The following is a 21,963-nucleotide window of genomic DNA, read 5'->3' as shown; positions in this document are numbered from 1 at the left end:
ATTTGATGCAGTAATTTTTGAAAATAAAATAATTTATTTGATGCAGTAATTTTTGAAAATAAAATCATTTATTTGAGGCAGTCATTTTTTGAAAATAGTATTTTATTCGAAGTAACTGACTATTTCTTTTGTAAACATCCAATTATACCAACCGATTTGTAATTGTTTTATCAACTACATACGTTTGTCTTGTCGGTTAATGACAAACACTAAGTTAAAATCTACAGCTTGCCCTGGTCATTTAACGGGACAATAGTGCAAATATGAGTGCGTGTTTAAGGCAGCAACAATGCGGCAATAAAACACAGTGGTGAATGCAATATGCGTCAAGTGCATCGAAAACGTCAGAACCAAGATCGTGCAGGCCGCGTGAATGGACACACGCCAGTGAACCCGAAGAAAAGACTGACAATGAAAGGGGGTCAGGTCTGTGCAGCACGCGCAACGCACGATGATAATTTAGTAGTTTTTTTTTCATTATTTTTTTACTTCCTACTACCGTTTCGATTGGAAAATTAAACGCCGGATGAACGTGTGAAACGACGAACGTATCGGGGAAACGGAAAACGGTTATGCTATCGATAATGTGGAGGATTATTCCAACGTATTTCATAATAATAATAATTCATTTCATAATAATGACAAGATTGAATTTATGTACTCAGATTTTCCTTATACAGTCAAACCTCGATAACTGGAAAACCTCTGTGTATAAGACGAAAATTTTGTTCATGTTTGAACAGGATCTGTAAAATGTAAAAAAAAATGTTTCTACAACAGGAATACATATCTTGTTGTACGTATAATATAATTAAAATTGATTAAAATTAATGAAAACAGTTAAAAAATGTTGTGAAAAATTCCCATGTTTCATATTTTAAATAGACTCTATAAAAACATTGCAAAACTCTCTCGAGCCCTTAGATATTTGCTGGTGTCACTGTCCGTAGAAAAAGTTCGTAGTGCTTCGAAGAGATTGCGCGGCTTATAAATGATTTCCAGGGTTTCATAATCTGCTTGATGGTCTGCACGGAGAACTATTAGGTTGCGAGCGAAGTGGTTGCGTTTATGGTTCTAATTTATCGATCCTATTAGGGATAAGCGAAAAGAACAATGCGAAACCGCGCGGAGTCGTGGAATGCGTATCGATAGTAACCCCGTGGCTGGAAAAATGCTGCAAAAGGGACCCAGTTGCCTGGTGTGCAGAGGCCCGTAGCCGTAGAGTAGTAGGTGTACTGCCTATCGTCGGTTCCTTCGGCAATCAACAATGCACGGATTGAAAACGGTTGCAATATAACGAGGCAGCAGGCAGCAATGCAACACGTGCAACCACCTTTCCCTACCCTTGGAAGAAGGAAGCCCCTGTACGAGATCGAGAATTATTACGAGCACTTTCCAAAGCGTGAACGCGGCCGCACAGTGACGGATTATTCTACAGGGCATAAATTGTGCCGCGTGCAATGCCGTGCATGAAAGTAATTGATATAATCTTTACCTGTCTATTAAATTAATGCTATCGACATTTTTATCTTGCTATCGTTAGCGCTCGTTTATTATACCTGGATAATAAAACTCAGCTAATAGGTTCACATTACTGAAACATATTTTCTCTATCCGCGAAATGATCCGTGTAGAGTTATGTTTAAAAATTATCACGAATTTAGATTTGTCGTTATTCGTTGTACACACCATAATAGAAAGTTCATCGTTCAGTTGTATATATTATAAATGAGCTTAAGTTTTATTTATGATATAAAAGATTTGTCGTAAATATGTAAACCATATTTACACTAAATTGTTGCACATTTATTTTTATCCTGGTTTACGATTACATAAGTTATGAACTTGTTACTATGTTTTACTTCACTATTGGTACTGCATAAATTATGTTAAGTAATAAAGTGGACCTTCAAAATGTACTTTATAAACGCAATAGTTCAATTATATTTAATATATTCATCTCTATCCAAATAAATAATATAACATTTCGTCCAAATTATTAATAGTTCCACATTAAATAATTATTAACGGATAGGATAATGTAAATTACAACAAAATTTGAGGGCTATATTTAATATAATTGGTAAACAAAGTTGTTTAAAATAAGTAGTAGTCAAAGAACTGTCCTTTGAAGTAAATTTAAAATGAAACACTTAAAATACATATATAGTAGGGAGTTGAAAAATAATTCGGAGTGCAAAGCGTTAAGAAAGAAGCTTGTATTCGACTCGAATTTCTTATTCTTTACACGGAAAATTTTTGTTCATACAAAATCCGCATCCTAGTCGTAAATGTTGAATAAACTGGTATGTACTCAGAAATGTCAACCTGCTACGCGAACAGAGAAATGAATCATTCGTTGGTTATACCCGGTACCGAGGATCTCGGGCTTTACCAGTGACCCGTCCGATCCGAGAACAATTAATCGATCAGCAGAGCATAGTAAATGCAGCCGGAACCAGGACCTTATTAAAATAGAATGAAAAAAAAGGTGAAGTCTCGCGCGGCGCACGTGGCACAACGACGAAACGATTTCGTAATTCCTTGGTAGCACGTTACACTTGCACGACAATTCCGTGATTCACGCATGGTTATGCACGCGTAACGGTAGCGATAAATTATTATTCCATGCTTACACGATCTTTTATTATTCTTTGCTGGCTGGTTTTAATGAATACATAAGGATCTTTAGAATACTTCCATCCCGTGATAAATTAGCCCTTGAATGGGAGACGGACCTCTGTTCAATAAACACCGGTGCTCGAGGAAATTTCAACAATAGCCGATTATGCTCTGCTCTATTTCTCAGCTATGCAACGTACATCTACTGAAAAATCTGTCAATCACGTGTGTAGCTACAGGACAAATGCACAGTGGCGCAATGACATTTCTAGTGTCATAATTTGACTGCGGATCTTTATGCATTTATAGCAAAATGGAGAAGATGAAACTGAAAATTGTTGAAAAATTTTCAAAACTGAAGATGTCAATATATGATTTCTCCACTGTTACAATCATTAACTCTTTGCACTCCGAATTATTGTTTAATTTTGTTGCCAACAACAATTACCTGCTATTTTAAGTGTTTTACTTAAAAGTTACTTCAAAGGACAGTTCCTTGACTGCTACTTATTTTTAACAATTTTGTTTGCTAATTACATTAAATATAGTGGAACTCATATTTGTTTTTAACTAAAAAGTAAGACAATTAAACAAACAAAGGAAGAACCAAATACATATAAAAACCGATTTTATTTACATTTTTCTTTCTCTATTATATAATTACACTCTACAAAGGAGGTCAAAGGGTTAAGGGAAGAAATAACATTCAATTTAGTTTCTATTTCTTGCAATCGATAAAGACAATTTTTATTTTGCATAAAGATTCGCTGTCTAGTCATAATTATGGACTTTATGCATTTAAAACGGATCAAATGCAAAATAGTGAAAACATATTTGAAATTTAGAAATGTTGTGTTCTATTCAACTGCTTAAACAATGAATGTTTATGTGGCTTCTGTATCTCATAAATGATGCAGACAATTTTTATTTTGTATAAATGAGATCCCATCGTAATGCATAAATGAATAACAAAATTACAAAATGTCGAAGAAATAATACAAATCATTGACATTTATGGAAATTAATAGATACGAAGGAGAAAAATAGTCATTTTTTCATTATTAAAATCGTGGAGTTAATTTTTTTAAACAATAATCGAGCACACGGTGACAGTTATGTATTCAATTTCACCCATTTTATGCATTTATGACAAAACTGAATAAATCGTAACAATAAAAAGATTTTAAAAAATGGAAGAGTATCGATATATTGTACATCGACCTACGAAAATGTTGATTTGGCATAAAGATCCGTAGTATAGTGATCGAACTCCTGTTCCCCAGTCTTTGAACAGGTACAGTGACCCCGTTCTTTTCTCTTTTGTTTATATGTATATTATGCATAAATCGCTCGGACTTTTTTTCGTTTCAGACCGATCGGAATTTGAAGGTGACAAGTACAGGACCAACGCCCACATACTTCAAGTATCATACCAGCCATCGATCATAATGAATTAACGATTCTGACGCAAGACAGTTCCGTTTCTTTTTTACTAAATATATCAAACGACCGTGTTCAGGAAGCACAGAAATCGATTCCTGTTTGACAGCCGATACGTTTGTCTGACGTGGTCGACAAGCTAAGAACCATATCGAACTGAGTTGACACGAGCGTTTCTGCATGTGACGCACTTTGCAAAATGATCGGTAGGTGCGAACATAAAATTTTCGATTACTTAACAGCAACTGTACACGTCACGGGAAGAAAGGGCAACGCAGCCTTTCACCCCGCTTTCATTTCACGGCACCGAAATTGACCTGTAAACGCAGCTTGTTTTATAACCTACATATGCGCACTCGTAATAAATCTTGGTTTCAAAAATACTTGGAAACGTAGCTCGATTTTTATGAAATAACACGATCAATGAAATTTTCTGTCTTTTCACTTCGTCTCTGTCTCAGAATGTTTAACCCTTTGCACTCGGAGCTGTTTTAACTCGAAGCATTTCTTCCAACCCAGAATAACTCCATTCTATATGATTTTTTCATTTTATGGGTATGAAATTAATATAATACCTCATTCAATACTTAAATGTTTAGTAATTGATTAGATACCAACATATTTAATAATGTAAACAATATTGTGAATAATGGTACAGCAATTTTGTGTGAAATAGAAATTTATTTTCTTTCCTAATATGTTTAATAGATTTTTGTTTAAATGCATAGAATCCGCTGTGTAGCCGTAAATAATTAAAAATGTCCACCGTTCAAGGATTAAACAGTCGAAAAAAAGAGAATGCTGTTGAAAAATTAGCACTCAACAAAAATCAGTATTCCTCTAAATAAATAAATTGTTAGGCAAACAGTGGGAATAAAGAGAAAGCATAAATATCGATAGCTCGTAGCAGAAAGGTTTAAGCCATTATTTGAGCAAACTATAGTCGCGCCGGAGAGTATCTGACCATGAGGACCACGCCCGCGATACTTGAATACCCGCGGTGTCAAGATAAGTCGCAGCAAATGTGCGCCGGTACTCCGCAGCGGTAGAAAACACAATAGCGTTTATCGTCGGTCAAACATTTACATCGGTCGTGTGACAACGCGAAATATTCGTAGCTTTTTTTATGGTCAGCATTCGTTGTTCACGACACGTAAAAGGACGATCCTGGTAAAGGTGGCCGTCGTGAACCCGCGCCAGCCCTGAAGCAATCTCTGTGGTATAAATTTCGATTACAATAGTTTACGTGCGAGCCCGCGATAAGTCTTGTGTCGGAAATGTCACGATGGTCACACCTCGAATGATAGTCAGTTTGCTGCACCGCGGATGTTTTTACCGATAGTAGGACTTCGTCCATTTTCTTCCTTTTAACCCTACGTCACGGCGCACAGTGGTGCCGAGACGGCCAAAAGTTGATTTTACAAATTGTCGATTTAAAAAAAAAGATTATTTTTGTATTATCAAATAGTGAATGTATAATGTGCCAAACTCCGATTTAAAAAAAATAATTTTTTACGGGGATATAGGCATGGCAAGCAACCTATTTATCTCTCTTGGGAATTCACCAGTTTTCAGCTCCAAAGTTATTTAATACACTGTCCAACAAATTTCAACTTTTTTTATGTCTCCAATATATACTGTTGGGTGGATCTTTAGAGATTTTGCGCTGATTCCGAATCGGCCCTGAATTTTTCTCCTACACGCACAGTTTTTGAGAAACATGACTGAAAAAATATATATTTTTGAACTTTAAACAAATATTGTGATGTTATTACAAAAGATATTGGATTGTTCTTTGCAGCAAAAGATTTTCGCTCACCACTAGAAAGGCCGTTCGCCGCGGCGCGGCGGTCCCTGGGTCTGTTTTGACCCGGAATGTCAAAACCGCCATTTAACACTAACCGTACCGCGACCGGTCAAATGACCGCTTTCACATTGTTTATTTTTTAATTATTGCAATTATAAAGATGCTTCCATTAGGAATTATTCAATATATTTCTTGATTCGAACACGTATTATTATAAAAATTGTGAATAATCTAAATAAATTCGGTCTTGTAATTTTTATAAAAATAGTACGGTTAGTGTTATAATTACACGATTTCTGACGATTCAACTAAACGAACATTACATTAGGAATAACAGGAAGACTAAAATGTCTACGAAAAGTAACTTCAAAAATTAATGAATAAAGCAGTGAATATAGTCTAAACGTCGTCAATACACTGCGGATCTGCATGCAAAATAAAAGCTGTCTGCATCGATTTCAAGAAATGGAAACTACATTGAATGTTATTTCTTCCCTTAACGATTTGAACAGAGGAGAAATCATATATTGACATCTTTAAGTTTTTAAATCCTTCAACAATTTTGAATTGCAACTACTCAATTATGTTGTAAATGCATATACAGGGTGTCTCAAAATTAGGTCCGGAGCCGAAAATGGGAGGTTCCTGAGATCATTTCAAGCGACATTTTCTTTTGAAAAAATGTCGTCCGCGGCTTCGTTAACGAGTTATTAACGAAAAACACGGACCAATCAGAGCGCGAGCTAGACGCGTGCAGCCCGGCGCGCCGGCAGCCGAGTGTCGGTAGCACGCCGCGATGTCGTAACGAACAAAAGTTTCTCGATGATGTGAATCCTCGCCAATTTCGATAAACTTTGGATATGTTGTCAATACCATGATTCTGAACAACATTTTCCTTTACAGTTTCTGTCGATCGGCTTTAGTTTACGACATTATTGTAAAAATTTGTAATTGTAAATCGATCGATGTACTATTTCCTATCCGATTTCGATAATCTTTGGATATGTTGTCAATACCATGATTCTGAACAACATTTCCCTTTACAGTTTCTGTCGATCGGCTTTAGTTTACGATATTATTGTAAAAATTTGTAATTGTAAATCGATCGATGTACTATTTCCTATCCGATTTCGATAATATTTGGATATGTTGTCAAGACCATGATTCTGAACAACATTTCCCTTGACGGTTTTTGTCGGTCGGCTTTAGTTTACGATATTATTGTAAAAATTTGTAATTGTAAATCGATCGATGTACATTCTATCTCCTCGCCGATGTCGATGAGCTTCATTTCAAAGGAAAAAGATATTTAAAACATCGAATTTATAACATATTTCAAAGTCATCGAAATCGGTGAGGACCCACATCATCGGCAACTTTACCCGAACGATAGAAGAAGCACAAACTTATTGAATTAAAAACTCACTTATTCAGCCGTAAATCCATTTGACTACCACATACAACCACCACACTTTTACATAATCTTCGAATCGGTGTTTGTGAGAATCATATGATTCTCGAAAAATCAATGCCATATGATTCTCGAAAAATCAATATCTCCTTGGGAACGATTTCATTTGTTTTAAACGACGCCTTCATCGAATACATTGTACGCTGGGAGAGCACAGTTTCGCGCGGCATTGCGAAGAGCATCGAACTCTTTCCGCGTCGGAGTAAGTAATTTCGTTCGATATCGATACGAGTTATAAAAGTGTGCTACGAGTTCAACAATTATGTAAAAGTGTGGTGGTTGTATGTGGTAGTCAAATGGATTTACGGCTGAATAAGTGAGTTTTTAATTCAATAAGTTTGTGCTTCTTCTATCGTTCGGGTAAAGTTGCCGATGATGTGGGTCCTCACCGATTTCGATGACTTTGAAATATGTTATAAATTCGATGTTTTAAATATCTTTTTCCTTTGAAATGAAGCTCATCGAAATCGGCGAGGAGATAGTATGTACATCGATCGATTTACAATTACAAATTTTTACAATAATATCGTAAACCAAAGCCGATCGCCAAAAAGTCTAAAGAGAAATGTTGTTCAGAATAATGATCTTGACCACATATCCAAAGCTCATTGAAATCGGAGAGCATTCACATAATCGAGAAACTCTTGTTCGTTATGACATCGCGGCGTGCCACCGACACTCGGCTGCCGGCGCGCCGGGCTGCACGCGTCTAGCTCGCGCTCTGATTGGTCCGTGTTTTTCGTTAATAACTCGTTAACGAAGCCGCGGACGACATTTTTTCAAAGGAAAATGTCGCTTGAAATGATCCCAGGAACCTCCCATTTTCGGCTCCGGACCTAATTTTGAGACACCCTGTAGATCCGCAGTCTAGTCATCAATTATAGAGTTTTTGGAGTAATTAAATTGAGTTTTCTTCTCCTGCATTTTCTCAAAGCATGCGCCCTTAAAAATATATCTGCAGATGATTTGTTTAAATTCGCAACGAATTGACAATGTAGATGAATAAGTAATGTCCAGCTATATAAAGTGTTGAATTTGAAAAAATGCACGTGATAAAGAACTTTACAAATGGTATGTTGAAGAAAATGGTAAAAGAGTGAATGTTATTATCGTAAGGGACTGGAAGAATTATTAATAGACTAGATAATAGAAAGACATAGATTTAACGACAGAAACGTGTATACCGCAGCAGTACATTGATATTAGGGCTATTATACCACCAAAGTGATAGCTGTTGGCCTTCACTCATGGGGGAGTGACCAACTTTTCTCAAAGTCAATATATGTATATGTGTATCAATAGTAAAGGCATTTACTCTTGCAAAAGCATTCCGAGGCACGTTAATTGTATTGTAGTATGAAATTGACTACCGTTAGTAAGCGGCGTTAATGGCGAATGGATTTATACAAACAAGATTTAAAAAACATGTTTTCACGAAATAAATACCACAATATATTAATGAGACAAATACAAAAAAGGCAATTTTGTCCACCTGACCAAACTAAAGAAATGCCTACGTTAACTGATGTAACACTGTCTCTAAATTAACGAATTGAAAAATCTAATTTTTAAAATTACATATATTTGCATACATGTAAAATTCCACAGTATAATCGAACATTGCTTTATAAAGTAATTCAGGTATTCGGTATTATCCCATATTGCTATTGCGACACAGGAGCGTATACAACAAATGCTTATATTTACAAAAATTCTTACAATAATGTTCGCGAATTGAATGGCACATTTAGTAAACTTGTTATCTCAAACCCCTTCACTGTATCAAATGGTTATTGTTTGACTAATGCTGAAAGGTAACAATTAATCTTCTAAATAATACGTTAATACAAGTTGGTCAAAGGAAAACTGTTCGTGTAAACTCTCTATAATCAATTTTTTTTATTCAAATAATCATTCATCGTGGTATTATATGGTGTGAACTACTAAATACAAAAATAAATATACATTTGGCAAATCCGTGAGGGTTCATTGTATTGTTACAGAGGGAATTAACCCAACGCGGGTTTCACAATTTAGTATATTAGGCTGAAAATATTGTTTCATTACGAATCTTACATACAAATTAATGCTTAAGTCGTAAAGTATCTAAGGATATGTTTAAATCTGTCGTTATAAATGTAAAAATTATATTACACGCGCGCGCCGAAGATGTTGCAATGTATCTATTCGCGTCGAACCGAACTTTTAATGTGTTCAAATTACTCTAATGAAAATAAAATAATATAATACATGTCAAGATGATTAACAGTTAGAATTTTTTATAAGGACGACTTAATACTGTGACTATAATAATAACATTCACGCAGAGCATTCGAATATTGCGAGTCAATTCTTCGTCGTTTTCCATGTCATAAATTGCACAATATCAAAGAAATAGAACAATATCAAAAAAATCATGCCCAGTTGGTCAATCAAGATTAGATTCCCCGTTATCTTATGCTAGAGACACAAAATGTGTAGCTATTTGTTAATTTACTAGAGGTGTCTATCATGATATAAGAGACAGTAAAAAATGTTCGCAGAGATGACGATTCGATGGCCTCGAGCAGCCACTTGTTGATCTTAACTCGACTGTGATGTCCAACGTTGTTGCTCTTAAATGCTACTATATTTGCTCGTAATACAGACGTAATAAAGATTTAATAAAATAATATGGATTTGTATTTTGTAACAGTTCTCAGGGTCAAACGAAAACTTCTTATATCCGACATACTGACATACGTATTTCATTTTGACCAATATTGTTTTCAATGAATATCGTCCGACTTACTTTTAAAAAAAGATATTTATGTTTTTGACTTATTCGGGCAACTTTATTACTAAACTTATAAAAATATGCCAGAAGCTCTCTCTCTCTCTTTCTCTCTCATCTCTCTCGTCTATTTCTCCTCCTTTTTGACCCAGAAAACAACGGCTGGGTCAAAAGAATCACCGACGAATTATAAAAGTTACCATTTCTATACATCTCACATCATTATACAGTAAAACACACATGTCCAAATATTAGCCTATTGTACACATAGCTCTCTATACAGAGGATGAACGCGATAAACCTGGCAATTTTCTGTCGCCGTACAATTAAAACCGGCTGCCAGTTAGTATAAAGTCAATCAAATTCAAACAGCTTCTATGAAATCTCAACAATATATTGGCAAAACTTATCCCCGACTATGTTTTCACTTAACCGACTTTATACTTATTTGTAAACGTACGCGTATGAATGAAATTTGTGTCTGTCGTTCCGTTTGATATAAATATCTCAGAATATCGGAGCACATATAAAGCATAACATGTCGATACATGTGCGAATTCAACAATGTCAACCGAAGATTTCAACCTGAAAAAATTCAACGAGGATAATCTATTCTACTCTTTGCCGAGATATGCTTATAACAAACTGTATGCAGATAGTTAAAAAAGGGAGTCAAATGCGATTACTATCAATATGTACTACTTTCGTCTCGCTATCTCGTGCAGGGAGATGTACGCCGTTTTTTCAAGTATCACAAAATTACGTCGTTACTATAAACTCGTTAAAAATAAAGGGACACGGATACTTAGTCCTATCTTACTTCTGTAGCAGTTACAATGTCGTATGAACGCGGTGTCTAAACGGCCAGAGTAACAAAACGCTATCCGATAATGCCAAACAAATCACTAGATCAGAGAGTTACAGAACAAATCTTGATTAAGCGTCGTCACTGTCGCTGTCGTGTCGATTACGGGACTCCTCCTCCATCGCGGGGACAGCGTCCACGTTCCTGTCGAAGATGTGAGGACTCCAAGGTAGCAGCCACTTATCCACGTACCACCAATGCACGGAAAATCTGCCATGATTGCATTCGGCTCGCTCGCACCTGCCGAAGAACTGGCAAATGCTACCGATACCTCCGCTTTGATTTCTGATGCAGGAATCGTCGCAAGTATGCTGACGCTCCGTGCTCGATCGGTTCGAGCAAACGGAGCCGCGCGAGGTTGAGGCATTATGCGAAGAAAATATCGATCGGCTATTCGAAGACGTGTTGGGCTTGTTGGCTGCAGAGCCTCCTGCACCGGATGTCGAAGGGCCAGGGTCGGCGCTGCTACCAGCCGCGTTTCCGACAGCGGAGACGCATGGTCTGCCAATGTGGATGGTAGCGTAAAGAGGATTATTGACCGACGGGCCAGCTCTGTTGATCCAGTCGAGATATTTACCGACCTGGCTGGTAGAATTACAGTTAGACAAAACCTTGGATCTACAAGAACAATTACTAGGGTTCCTGCAGTAGCATTCCATTCTCCAGAACTCGGGAGGTCGGCAAGAGGTAACAGGCAGTTTCACGTAAGAGTATTCGCCGCGGCAGAAAGGACACCTGCAGTTCCTCGGCAATTGATATATAACGTGCCTAGAATTGCTTGCTGTACCATCCTGATAGCGCGATCTGTTATGCAAACTGTGACAGTGGTGACACAGGTATCTGGGGTCTAAGTGTCTGCAGACGGAACACATACAATTGTAACCGAGCGGGTAGATCGTTCGTCCGGTGGAAGCGTGAGCGATATTCTCGGTAGAGAAGCAGTTGCGACCCAATCGGTCTACCCGATTTTGATAGAAGTGGCTGGACAACCGGGAGTCTAGATAAATCTGTCGAGGCTGATCGTACTGGTTTGTATTTCTAGACTCCATGTCGTAGAGAAAATTCGGAATAGCAATGTGATTTAAAATGTGATATTTGTAACAACGGGAGTACATTCTGCCACTACAAGAATACCGATCGTCGATTCTCTCGTACGTATGATCGTCCGCGTGGTTCTGATTGTTCTGAGCTATCGGTTCATTGCGACTGGCTTCTCTGTTAGTCCCGTCATCGTCGTCGTTATCCAGACGTTCGTAAATATTCTCCTCTCCTTCCTGCAGCTGTCGATTGCGATTGTAATTGTGAACCAAATCGACAGGGTTCTGGTAATTCGGATTTAGATTCGGGTAGCCTTGTACCACACCGCCAGGTCGGTTTTGGAAGCCCCGCGCATTGCGTCCTGTGTTCTGATAATTGTCGTCTCTCTCTTGATTGCTTCGGTTCTGATTCATGACCACAGCCGCCAATTCTCCGTTCTCGTATCTCTGGCAGACGCAACGCGGCCCTTGGCAGTTGTGACCAGCGCCGCGATACTGCTGGAGCACGTTCTGGTCAGGATTCTGGACTTGCACACCGCTGGGCCCGGCTTCCCGTGATAGATCCGACGTTTCGGCACCCGGGTCTGGGTTCTGCTCTGTTCCATGCCCAGCGGATTGCAATCCTCACATCGATGTCGTAGACGGCATTGGCTTGTCAATTATCGCGACACCCGCGTAACTGCGACCGATCCCCATGCACGTCGACAGCGTTGTCCAGGTGTCAGTTCTTGGCGAATATATCTCCACAGATGATAGGCTTGATACGCCGTCGTCCCCTCCCACTACGTACAAGAAGCCACTTAGGGCGGCCACACCTAAAACGATAATAGTTACTTCACCACCTTAACCTTTCCGTGCCTTGCGTGTGATATATCCGACGTCCGCGAAACGATCAACAATTAGTAATAATTTGAAAGCATAATCATAATGTCGCCTCTTTTGATTTCTATTGTACTTTGTCTTGTGAGATCCTTCAAATATTTGTCATAGAAAGTACGGTAAAGTCCCATTCTAAGTCAATGCTCGGTTCTGTGTTGTGACATAGATCGGGACGTAGAAAAGGATAGCATGGAAACACGGACCGCGCGACCGAAGACGCCGTAGACAAAACAGTCGTAGACAAAAAATGTTACCAGCGTTTCGACGGCAAAGAGCCATGTCGCTGACTGGTGTCCACTGATTGGTATCAGGATTGAAAGCTTCTACGCTTTTTCTAATCAAAGGACCATCGTGACCACCCACAGCGTACAGAATTCCATCCAAAACACCCACACCGGCTCCGCTACGACGAGTCGACATATCAGGTACTGGCTTCCATTGATCTTTTTCTGGGTTGTAGCATTCGACGCTAGAAAGACACTGTCGAGATGCTCCGTCGTAACCACCGACCTGGAGGAACATAATCCCTTTACTTATTACTTTTCTCAATGGTATTTTTGAGTTCTTTGAATTCGAAATTTCAGCACACTTGATGCTAACTTCCGAGTACAAACGTCTCATAATATTGCATAATTCCGTACGGACTTATAAATAAATGTTACTTATATTCGGAAGTCTCTAAAGTCGCACGTGCCGTACTCGTATATTTTTAGATTCTAGAGATTATATTAATACACTTACCACGTATAGTAATCCTTTAACCACTCCCACACCGACACTACTCCTACGTGTTGACATCGGCGCGATGAGCCTCCACTCATGGGTCCTTGGGTCGTATACTTCAGCAGAATTTAAGCCAGTCGAGCCATCGAATCCACCAACCTATTATGTTTATTTTGTAATTTAGCAATAAATAGACATTTACCGAAAACGAATTAATTTATGTACATTCTCTGCGAAAGTGAAATACGATGTATTTATGTAGAAAAGAATGAAATATTATAATATTTGTAGTAATATCTTGATGCGCGTAACAAAAGAATAAAATATGTACAGCATAAATGCAATTGCCGAGAACTGCCACCCCAAGCGTCGATCTTCTTACTCCCATTTCTGGACAAGGAGACCACTGGTCTGTAGCTGCGTCATAAATATCGACTGTTCGCACTCTAAGAGATCCGTTGAATCCACCGACAGCATATACGCGGCCATTCAGGACAGACAAACCTATAAATCATAAGTAATTTAATATTCCATAATGTATGCTCCCGAACGCATTAACCCTTCCGACCCGAAGAACGTACGGTGTACGTCCTGATGCAACATGATGAATTTTCGTCTTTTTATGATTCTACGATACATGACTAAATAACTACATCTGAATAAATACATCTGAATAAAAACGGTATTATTATTATATATTTAATACCTTACTCAATCATTTTTTGATATTTATGAGTATAAAGATATGAAATCAATGCGCGAAAACAGTGCGTCGTCAGCCGTGCAAGGGGACAGACGGTGTCCCTCCGTCGCGACGCGTCGGGTCAGAAGGGTTAAGGATTGCAAGGGTACCTTCTCATTTAGTAAACGTAAAAATAGGACTTTTCAGGGCGATCGCGGCTTAGATTGATGTTTTATTTAGCGCTTCTGACTACTGAAAAACCTCATCTTTGCATTATCGAGAAATGAGAAGGCGCATCCCGCATCCTTGCAATCTTGGAAAAACGAGTCTACCCTCTTAATAATTAATTTTCAAATGTACCTGCCCTACAGCGACGCGTCGGCAATTCTGATACCTGATACCATTTTTCTTCCTTGAAGTCATAGCATTCAACACTTCTAATTGCTTTGGGAGCTTGACCGCCAACCACTAACAACACTTTAGGCAACTGTTTTGGCTGCCTCGGTTTTGTACGAGGTGTCTTAAATAACGATTTTTGTTCTATCTTCAATAAATGATATTTTAGAGCTTCGATCAAGAAATCCTTACCTGTATGGAGTAAGACAAATACAATTTTTAATACTGGTACATTAAACCATTGCACAGATCACACACAAAGGAATATATACATATGTATATCATTTACATTGTAAATTTGCTTTCAAAAGTGGCTCCTCCTCTACCCGTTGAACTAAATACTCCTGTGAGAGTAACGGTAAGCGAACATATTCCATTAGTTGAGCCAAATCAGCTTGTCTTTTGTCTAAATCGTGCTGTACCCATGATATCACACATTCAAATACTTTTTCTTCCGAAGGTACCATCAAATGATCACTGCAGATCAATTTAGCAACTTGTTGCGCAGCTAATGTTAAAAATTCATCGCCGTCCACCACTTCTCTACATACAAAATACAATATATACTACTTATAATAGGAAATCCATTAATATAAAATGATTTTATTCGCTTACGAGAAGTGTTGCTCGATGTAACTGTCCGCATGCGATAGTAATTCCAGACACCCGTGGAGATCAGCAAATGCACGAATTCCCAAACAGTTCGACGGATGTAATTGAGCTTGTAAAAAGTCACAGCATGCGTCACGTACATCGGTCAGTTGTAAAAGATTTGCAGCAGGCAATAGCACTTGCACGTTTTCTTCGGTTACATATACCTCTGCAGAGTATACATAATCTACCAATAATTCTAGCGCGGAGTAATCGACTCCTTGTAATGTTATTCTTTCCTGATCTCGTTCCTCGAAACTTGTAAACATAGCATAAAAGTAAGGGCTACAAGCAGCAAGGACCATTTTGTGTGCAGGTACTTCCATTCCTCCGTCGGCCACCAATATTACGTCGCATAACAAATTTTTCCTGGTAAACGATGGATGAAATTGCTTTATAAATAATTAATGAAATAAAATGTGAACTTAAGAGATGCAACTGGTCCAATAACAGACTCTGATATATAATCCTCTGTTTTGGACATGTTTATTTCAATGTGGTATTCTAATATATAAAAAGTAAAATGTACTTGCGGATACATACTTCCTCATTTCATTGATAACATCGAAAGCCCGATTCGTGTGATGATGATTCCTATAAGGTGGCTTGTCTTTTCCACTTTCCCGTGGAATATGTTTCTGGGAACTCTCGTCCAAAGAGTTCTGACTAGCGTATCGCAGCAATAAGCAACTGAAACAACAAATGTGCGTGTGTGTTACATGATGAGTAGCACCATCGGAATGTGCGGAATATATACATATAAGGAGTGTGCATATATGAAAAACGTATAAAGTTGAATGAAAAAGAATAGTACACAAGAGAAATCTTACCTCCCTTTATTTTCAGGACCATCGTTAGTGTTGGAGGAATTTTGCGCCTGACTCTGTCCCGCCAACTCCATTTCGACTGTTCGAGGAAAGATCGTTTAAAAAGCCGGTGTAAAACGTCCAGTGGAACTCAAGTTATAATTACAAAAACAGTTCCGTTTGCACAATCATTTCGGTACAGCCATCAGCTGTGCGAAAGAAACGAAAACGACGCTGCCGACTTCACGTTATCGCTTTCGATACGTCGTTATTTCGCACTTTATGACATATGCACGTTTTCTGATATTGTCAGAGAGGTGTTGCTACGGAGACCGACAACGGGACGAAAGCTAACAACGATATTTTGACAATGTACAGAGCTACAACATTTGGTTTCCCTTTTTTTAGTTGATTTATGAATGTCATTTACTGTTTCTCGTTGCTATCGTCGAGGAAAACACGTGTCGGTGTCGACATCTGCGGGACAATGCGTGCATCCTGTAAATCGCACAAATCGCTTTTAATTTATTCTCGAATCGTGACAATTGTATTTGAATTCGTGTCGTGCGATAGAAATCAAAGTTAATTTTGATTTATCTTCAAATTGAATTGTTTATTTATTATTAATCCTGATTTAGTTTCTGACTGTTTGTCGATTGTAATTAATGAATTTGCTCTTTTTGTTACATATTCCGCGGGAAAAAAATCCATCGATCGAAAGACCATATTCATTGTAGAGATCGATACTACGCGATGCTTTCGATAATCGAAACCTTGACAGCTTCATGGCGTACTTTGTTGCAGCAGGAGAGGACGCGAGCGTGAGTACTAATTATATTTCAATTTATATTATGTTATTGAACATATTTACACATATTATTAATGGAAAATTAATAAATAATCAATTTGAATTATTCATTTTCTATTAATTCGTATTTACTCTTGTGTCGCGACGATCATTTGTATTTGAATTCGTGTCGTGCGATATAGATATCGATTTTATTTAATTTCCGTTAAAATTAATTTTGATTTGATATTCGACTTGAATTATTTATTTATTATTAATTCTTATTTAGTTTCTAACTGTTGGTCCACTGAAATTAATGAATTTGTTGTTTCTGTTAGAGATTTCGAGGGAAAAGAATCCATGGATACTACACAAGTTCGAGCATCGATCGATGCTACTCGGTCTTCAAGCAGGAGAGGACGCGAGCGTTGTATAATTAATAAATATTCAACTTTAATTATTTAATTCCTATTGAGATTAAATGGATTTATTCTTTCTGTTACAGAGCCCTAAGGGTATAAAATATTTTGAACCTGTTGCTTAATGCTGGATGCCTAATGCTGTCTACCTAGGTAGGGGCCGGGGCTGACTATCGCTTTTCTCTTCGGGTAGGCCGCGATTCGCGCGATAGTCAGTTACTGGAAGAGCTCGAAGTTTCGTCTCGAAGCTAAATCGAACGAGGCATGGCGTTCGAATTAATGCTTCGCGCTCGATTCTTCCTGCTCGTGTAGCTTTTCGCGGACGCGGACACGGACGCGCGCGGATTAGGGCCTCGAAACGTTGCGCACCTGCTCGATTGCACCAGCGGAACGATCGACTTCTATTGAAACTTGTAATTCGTGTCGGAAGTCGTCGATCGTTTTCACTGCGAGCATGTTTAGGGTTTCAGATGTTTGGTGGACCGCCGAAGAAAAAGAAGAGGCTATATGCCGAAGTGGCCCCGACAAATTGTCGCTCAAGAGGGCAACTACAATGGCCTCGCATCTTCGGATGCGAAGTCATTTCATTCATTTCTACTTTGTCACTGTACTCGTCTGTAGAAGTAGTAGTGGTGGAGCATACGCCCACCGGACCACTATGTAGACAAGAAACGTATTGGTATGTTCTGAGGCCAGGTTGCCGTAAGCAGTTGGCGCAAAAGCACGGTGCACGTTGATACGTTCAACTCGCCGCGGTGTGGCATCACACATGATTCGTTTGCCGTTCCAGCAATGGAACAAGTGTTGCCCCTGTCGTACGCACGACAATGTCATGATGACCATTAGCATTTAATGCAAGCCATGGTGTTGGGACGTGACTTACGATGGCGGAGATCACTGTAGTTTACCTGAACGTAGCGATGTGTGCCTTTGGCCATTTTATGGTGTGTGAGCGCTAAATGCAGGGGATGTACCACTGCGTTTCACCAGTATGTATATTTTTTGGACCAACCCTCCACAACGTAGTGGTCCGATCACGTTATTAGACATACACAATGTGTGTGTAAAGCGCATCGAACGCCTCGTCGGCCCGTAAGGTAAAAAAGACGAGGTATCTTTACGTTGAATGTGCAGTAGCTTTGTCGATGAAATTTGGTGTTCATCGCGCCATGCAAAACTGATTTTGCAATATCCGACTCTGTAATAATATTCGAGACCGCGAAGTGTAGTCTCCTTCTCGGGTTTTACTGGATCAGTTTAATATGCAAGCTTTCCAATATGCAAGAGGTAGAAAATCCATGACTTGACTTATCAAGTCAAGTTGAGACATAGTCAGAGGTATTTAGAGTTGCGATAAATAAAATACCGCACTGCACCTTAATATGACTGCCGTTGATGACTTGCAGCCGGTGTGGCTGCCCCTGCATTCTCGCAGCCATTCCATCCCGGGGTGAACCAGCTCAAATAATATATTCTGTTCTGAGGAAAGGTGACATTGGAAAATGTTATGGAAGTGAATAGGTGTGAAATAATCATAGATATTCATTTACAAGATCTTTATTGAAAATCTTTCAATACATTTGTTCTTACATCTAGCATGTCTTACATTCTAGTATACAATATTAACGAAAATTCAAAGTGTGCTGCTATTAGCTCGATATTATCCACTACTTGTAAGATACTAGAAGTTCTTATGAATAGAGGATATTACCGATTGCCTAGGTCTCTAATTTTGCTTTAACAATAATTAATTGTTATCAATTAATTGTTAATAAGTCATTATTCGTCTTAGAAGCTGTTACAAAACATACTCAATATTTTTTCTTATTTAATATTTCTAACGTCATTTATTAAAATCATAGTACTTACATGTAATACGTAAAGGTATTGCCGATTAAAAATTGCATTTATTAAATTAATTTGTATAAAAATATAATTTAAAAGTCGTACATATACATGAAATTTTTAACGATACGGACGAATTATAAAATCATTCCGATAACTTAATTCTCACGCTGCAGTGCACTGCTTATGTTGTCAGTTACGTAAGAGTTCGCAACGAGTTTCGTAGTGAAGCAAAGTGCAAACTTATGTCATCGTTCAATGGTGTGTATCTCGGTCTGCAAAATGCAGCGCGAGTATCTTAAAAGCATATTGTCAAAATGTCCCGGTGCATTACATACACGGACTTATTATTGAATTTTCAGATTTTCGGAGCGTTATCACACGGGCTGCAGATTTTTATGCAAATCGCATTTTTATAGCCAGAAGTTGCGAAACTGGAACGTCTACAAAAAGTTTGAACATTGGAGTTGTGATTATATAAAAATTCACACAGTGTATATACATAGTTATCATTTGCATGTCCTTAAATACTAATTTCAAAAGAGACCAATTGGAGTAAAGGACGTGTGTCATATCACTCAGTTTTATGTCTGACAGATTATAACAAATATGCAAGGCATAATATTGTAAAATTAGTTAAAGAATCGCTTCAGAAGTTACAGAGTCCTTTATCCATAAAAAAGTTGCAAATATTCTATAGATCTTCCAAAAGAAATTGTTTACTTATTTTGTAATGATATTCATAAAGAAACGTTAATAATAATTATTGTATCTGGATATACTGTTTAATTTTCGTGGAATTTTAGAAAATTTCAGTGGGACAATTACAATATTGTGCCCATTCAATTTTTATTTTAACAACATATACCATGATTCTATTGTAATTTTTAAGTAACATGGAGCTATATTAAATATACAAAAATTACCAACATTTTGTAAAATATGAGCCCCCAGTTTTAATCATTTCATTCAACTACATATATCGTCCAGAAGTTGTTCAATTTTCATCTGAAAAATGTTTTGTATTTATTTTAACTTTTAAGGTAGAATATGGCAAAATACACATCGAGCTCTAAGAATTGTGTCCATCTTGTAGGACACAAGATAGAAGTCAGATCTTATATAAAGTTCAAAAAATGTTGGAATTTCTAGGTTACCGAAGTTCTCATGTCAGATCAGATGTTCGCAAGGTTTCTCATATTAAAAAACTTACGCCGCGGCTGAGTCGTAGGGAAACCTGTTCTGGAATGGTCTAACGATATAACACTAGGTGTACCGAGCACTTTAAGCGTCTTGTTTGTAATTTCTTATTAAAATCATCGTGATATACATGTATGTATGCACTGGTACATGAATCTATTGGACAATTACTAGATTGCGGATCTCATGCATTCATGACAAAATTGAATAGGAGAAACACGAGACACTAAAAGTATCAGAAGAATACTATAGTTAATTTATTATTCGAATGATTAATAAAAGACACAAGTCTCTTATTCGAGACTTTCTTATTTGCGACTTTCGTTGCCTGAAATTCATGAAGAAAATTTATATTTTGACTACAGATTCATATTTCTTGACTAAATAAAATATTTCGCCACTTCTATAGGCAATCGGTTATTCATTTACTATAATTTCGTTTAACAATATCTTATATTCTCAGAAATCTGTTAATATATATATATATTTCAGAAACCGTTCTGAATTTTACCGTTAATTATTAATATTGTGTCCATAAATCAGTATTTATTCAAAGAGTTTTAAATATTGAAGCGTTAAAATTATTTATACATTTTGGTTTTCTACACGAAAGTTAAGCTTCAGTGTACATAGTTAAAGCAGAATTATTCCTTTCTCACGTTGTGTATATTTTAAGTATAGACTTTTGTTTAAATTTTACGTCTGTAATGATTTACCATGAACATCTGTGCTCGGGCAAAGGAATACGACGATATAACAGGAAACAGACGCTTGAAATATTTTGAGATCGGACACTTCAGCATTCTGGAATGTCCAGCAATCTCCAAAATCTCATCCTAGCTATGCGAGTTTTTATTGCAAGATTAAATTTTTCTCGTAAAATTTATTTGATAAATAATAATGTTTTCGGTGAAGTTTTTGGAAGGAGTAAATTGTAGACAATGAGTACTTCGTTAGAAAACATACAAATGATTAACAAAATTGTTATTATGATAATAGAAACTCGTATTGTTATTATTATTATTTTATATGTCGTAAGAAGAATGTTTTTTACGAAGATTACACATCTTCATTATAATATTTCGTAATTCTGTTCCTGTTGTGATAAATGTACTAATATTTAAAAAATTGCGATGCATATGTTTTTAATAATAGATGTAGATAAAATAAATGTTATGGTAAAATGGTTCGTGCGCAAAAAGGGTGTGCGTCGTTGCTTTTATTTTTATAGTATTGTTATTAATAAACTGTTATATCGATTTCTAAAGGAATAAGGAAGAAGTTCGAAATAATTAACCGTGTATCAGGCAGAATGACAAACATTTGTTCAAACAATACAACGTCGAAATATCATCTAATTGTATCAAGAATATTTGTCTCTACAGGAATATAGAACATAATAAGAAACAAGTGATTTTTTGATTAGAGTACTAGAAGCAACATATATTATTAGATCAAATAACTCAAATAACTTTTAAATTACGCATTTAATGAAAAATTATTAACTACAAAAGTAGTTTCAAGAGCAGCACACGATGGTGTCTCGGATTTCATTCTGCG

General features: G+C 37.3%; 3 protein-coding genes across 3 annotated transcripts; 1 reads left to right on the top strand and 2 right to left on the bottom strand.

Moving 5' to 3' along the window:
* Positions 1–321: 321 nt before the first annotated feature.
* On the top strand, positions 322–4,228 carry LOC143207247 (uncharacterized). The gene is given in 6 exon segments (XM_076420461.1): positions 322–426; positions 1,223–1,273; positions 1,275–1,402; positions 2,344–2,372; positions 3,994–4,022; positions 4,025–4,228. Coding segments are annotated over 6 exon segments (486 nt in total). The 3' UTR covers positions 4,169–4,228.
* A 4,987-nt stretch (positions 4,229–9,215) lies between these two features.
* Positions 9,216–12,570, bottom strand: LOC143221924 (uncharacterized). Its single transcript, XM_076447589.1, has one exon. The coding sequence runs from the start codon at positions 12,427–12,429 to the stop codon at positions 11,050–11,052; it is 1,380 nt and encodes a 459-aa protein (XP_076303704.1). The 5' UTR covers positions 12,430–12,570; the 3' UTR covers positions 9,216–11,049.
* Kel (kelch protein) lies at positions 12,499–16,639 on the bottom strand. The gene is made up of 9 exons (XM_076447588.1): positions 16,177–16,639; positions 15,890–16,036; positions 15,311–15,715; positions 14,985–15,238; positions 14,660–14,887; positions 13,949–14,121; positions 13,636–13,776; positions 13,149–13,404; positions 12,499–12,830 (listed from the first exon to the last, which is right to left on the bottom strand). The coding sequence occupies exons 1-9, from the start codon at positions 16,245–16,247 to the stop codon at positions 12,640–12,642; spliced, it is 1,866 nt and encodes a 621-aa protein (XP_076303703.1). The 5' UTR covers positions 16,248–16,639; the 3' UTR covers positions 12,499–12,639.
* Between the last annotated feature and the right edge of the window lie 5,324 nt (positions 16,640–21,963).

The sequence above is a fragment of the Lasioglossum baleicum genome, chromosome 3 (genome assembly GCF_051020765.1).
Source record: "Lasioglossum baleicum chromosome 3, iyLasBale1, whole genome shotgun sequence".
Taxonomy (NCBI): Eukaryota; Metazoa; Arthropoda; class Insecta; order Hymenoptera; family Halictidae; genus Lasioglossum; species Lasioglossum baleicum.
Note: the sequence above shows the minus strand (reverse complement) of the source record. Positions and strands in the feature narration are given on the sequence as shown.

Coding starts and splice junctions, on each gene's coding strand:
- LOC143221924 (XM_076447589.1), bottom strand. CDS start 12,429: ATGAATCAGAACCGAAGCAATCAAGAGAGAGACGACAATTATCAGAAC.
- Kel (XM_076447588.1), bottom strand. CDS start 16,247: ATGGAGTTGGCGGGACAGAGTCAGGCGCAAAATTCCTCCAACACTAAC. Junction 16,037..16,176: donor GGTCCTGAAAATAAAGGGAG/GTAAGATTTCTC, acceptor TTGTTGTTTCAG/TTGCTTATTGCTGCGATACG. Junction 15,239..15,310: donor TACATCGAGCAACACTTCTC/GTAAGCGAATAA, acceptor TTTTGTATGTAG/AGAAGTGGTGGACGGCGATG.